Source organism: Alligator sinensis, unplaced genomic scaffold (assembly GCF_000455745.1).
Source record: "Alligator sinensis unplaced genomic scaffold, ASM45574v1 scaffold569_1, whole genome shotgun sequence".
Lineage (NCBI taxonomy): Eukaryota > Metazoa > Chordata > Crocodylia > Alligatoridae > Alligator > Alligator sinensis.
The window spans coordinates 1,384,977-1,385,695 of NW_005841914.1; the positions used below are offsets into that span (position 1 = coordinate 1,384,977).

At 36.6% G+C, this 719-nt stretch overlaps 1 protein-coding gene across 1 annotated transcript in view; it reads right to left on the bottom strand.

Moving 5' to 3' along the window:
- SDF4 (stromal cell derived factor 4) overlaps nucleotides 1–719 on the bottom strand; it is a 29,027-nt gene that overhangs the window by 27,422 nt on the left and 886 nt on the right. The window contains exon 3 of the mRNA XM_006018809.3: nucleotides 1–286. This exon is cut by the window's left edge and continues 81 nt beyond it. Coding sequence (XP_006018871.1) covers nucleotides 1–221 — 221 coding nt within the window. The 5' untranslated portion in view covers nucleotides 222–286. The remainder of the gene's footprint in view (nucleotides 287–719) is intronic.

The following is a 719-nucleotide window of genomic DNA, read 5'->3' on the forward strand; positions in this document are numbered from 1 at the left end:
TCCTGGTGAAACTCCTTGTTAAGATGTCCATCCATCTCCATTTTGACCCCATTGAGGTGGTCTGGAGGCAAGATCTCATTTTCATCTTTGCTGTCAGGTGCCTTCTCTTTTAAGGCAGAATTATTTGCAGGCCTGGCATAAACGTCCATTAGCAGGAACACAAACAGGAGCGACAAATAGAGAGAGCCCAAACTGCAGAGGAAGGCCCGTTTTGACATCATTGTTCTTTTCCTTTCCTTGTCCAAAATATTAGCAGATTAAATTACAGTGAAAGGGTTTAAGATATCTAAGGGAATAAAAAGAGAGAGACAAAAATTAAGCTACCATGAAAGGGAGCGAGACAGACAGAAATAAGGAAAACAGTAAAGCCACAACTTATTTTAAACTGCAAGTGAAAAACAAAACATCAAGCTTTAAAACATTAAGCGGCAAACTTATAGTACGTGCATTTACTCCAAATTCAAAAGAAGTACAATAAGTGATCTGAAAAATACAAGAGAAAAACAATACTGTGACAAGGATTAGGAGAGATTAGAATAAGAAACCCCAAATAGCCGAGACATGCCATGATTATAAACTACCAGTTTAAAAGTAAAATGACAAACACTGAAATAAGTAACAGATTTATTGCACGCGAGTTTATTGCAAATACAAAAGCAGTCGATTAAAACAAACAAACAATGAAGTTTGGTGCAGTTGCAAAAGGAGTATAGCTATTT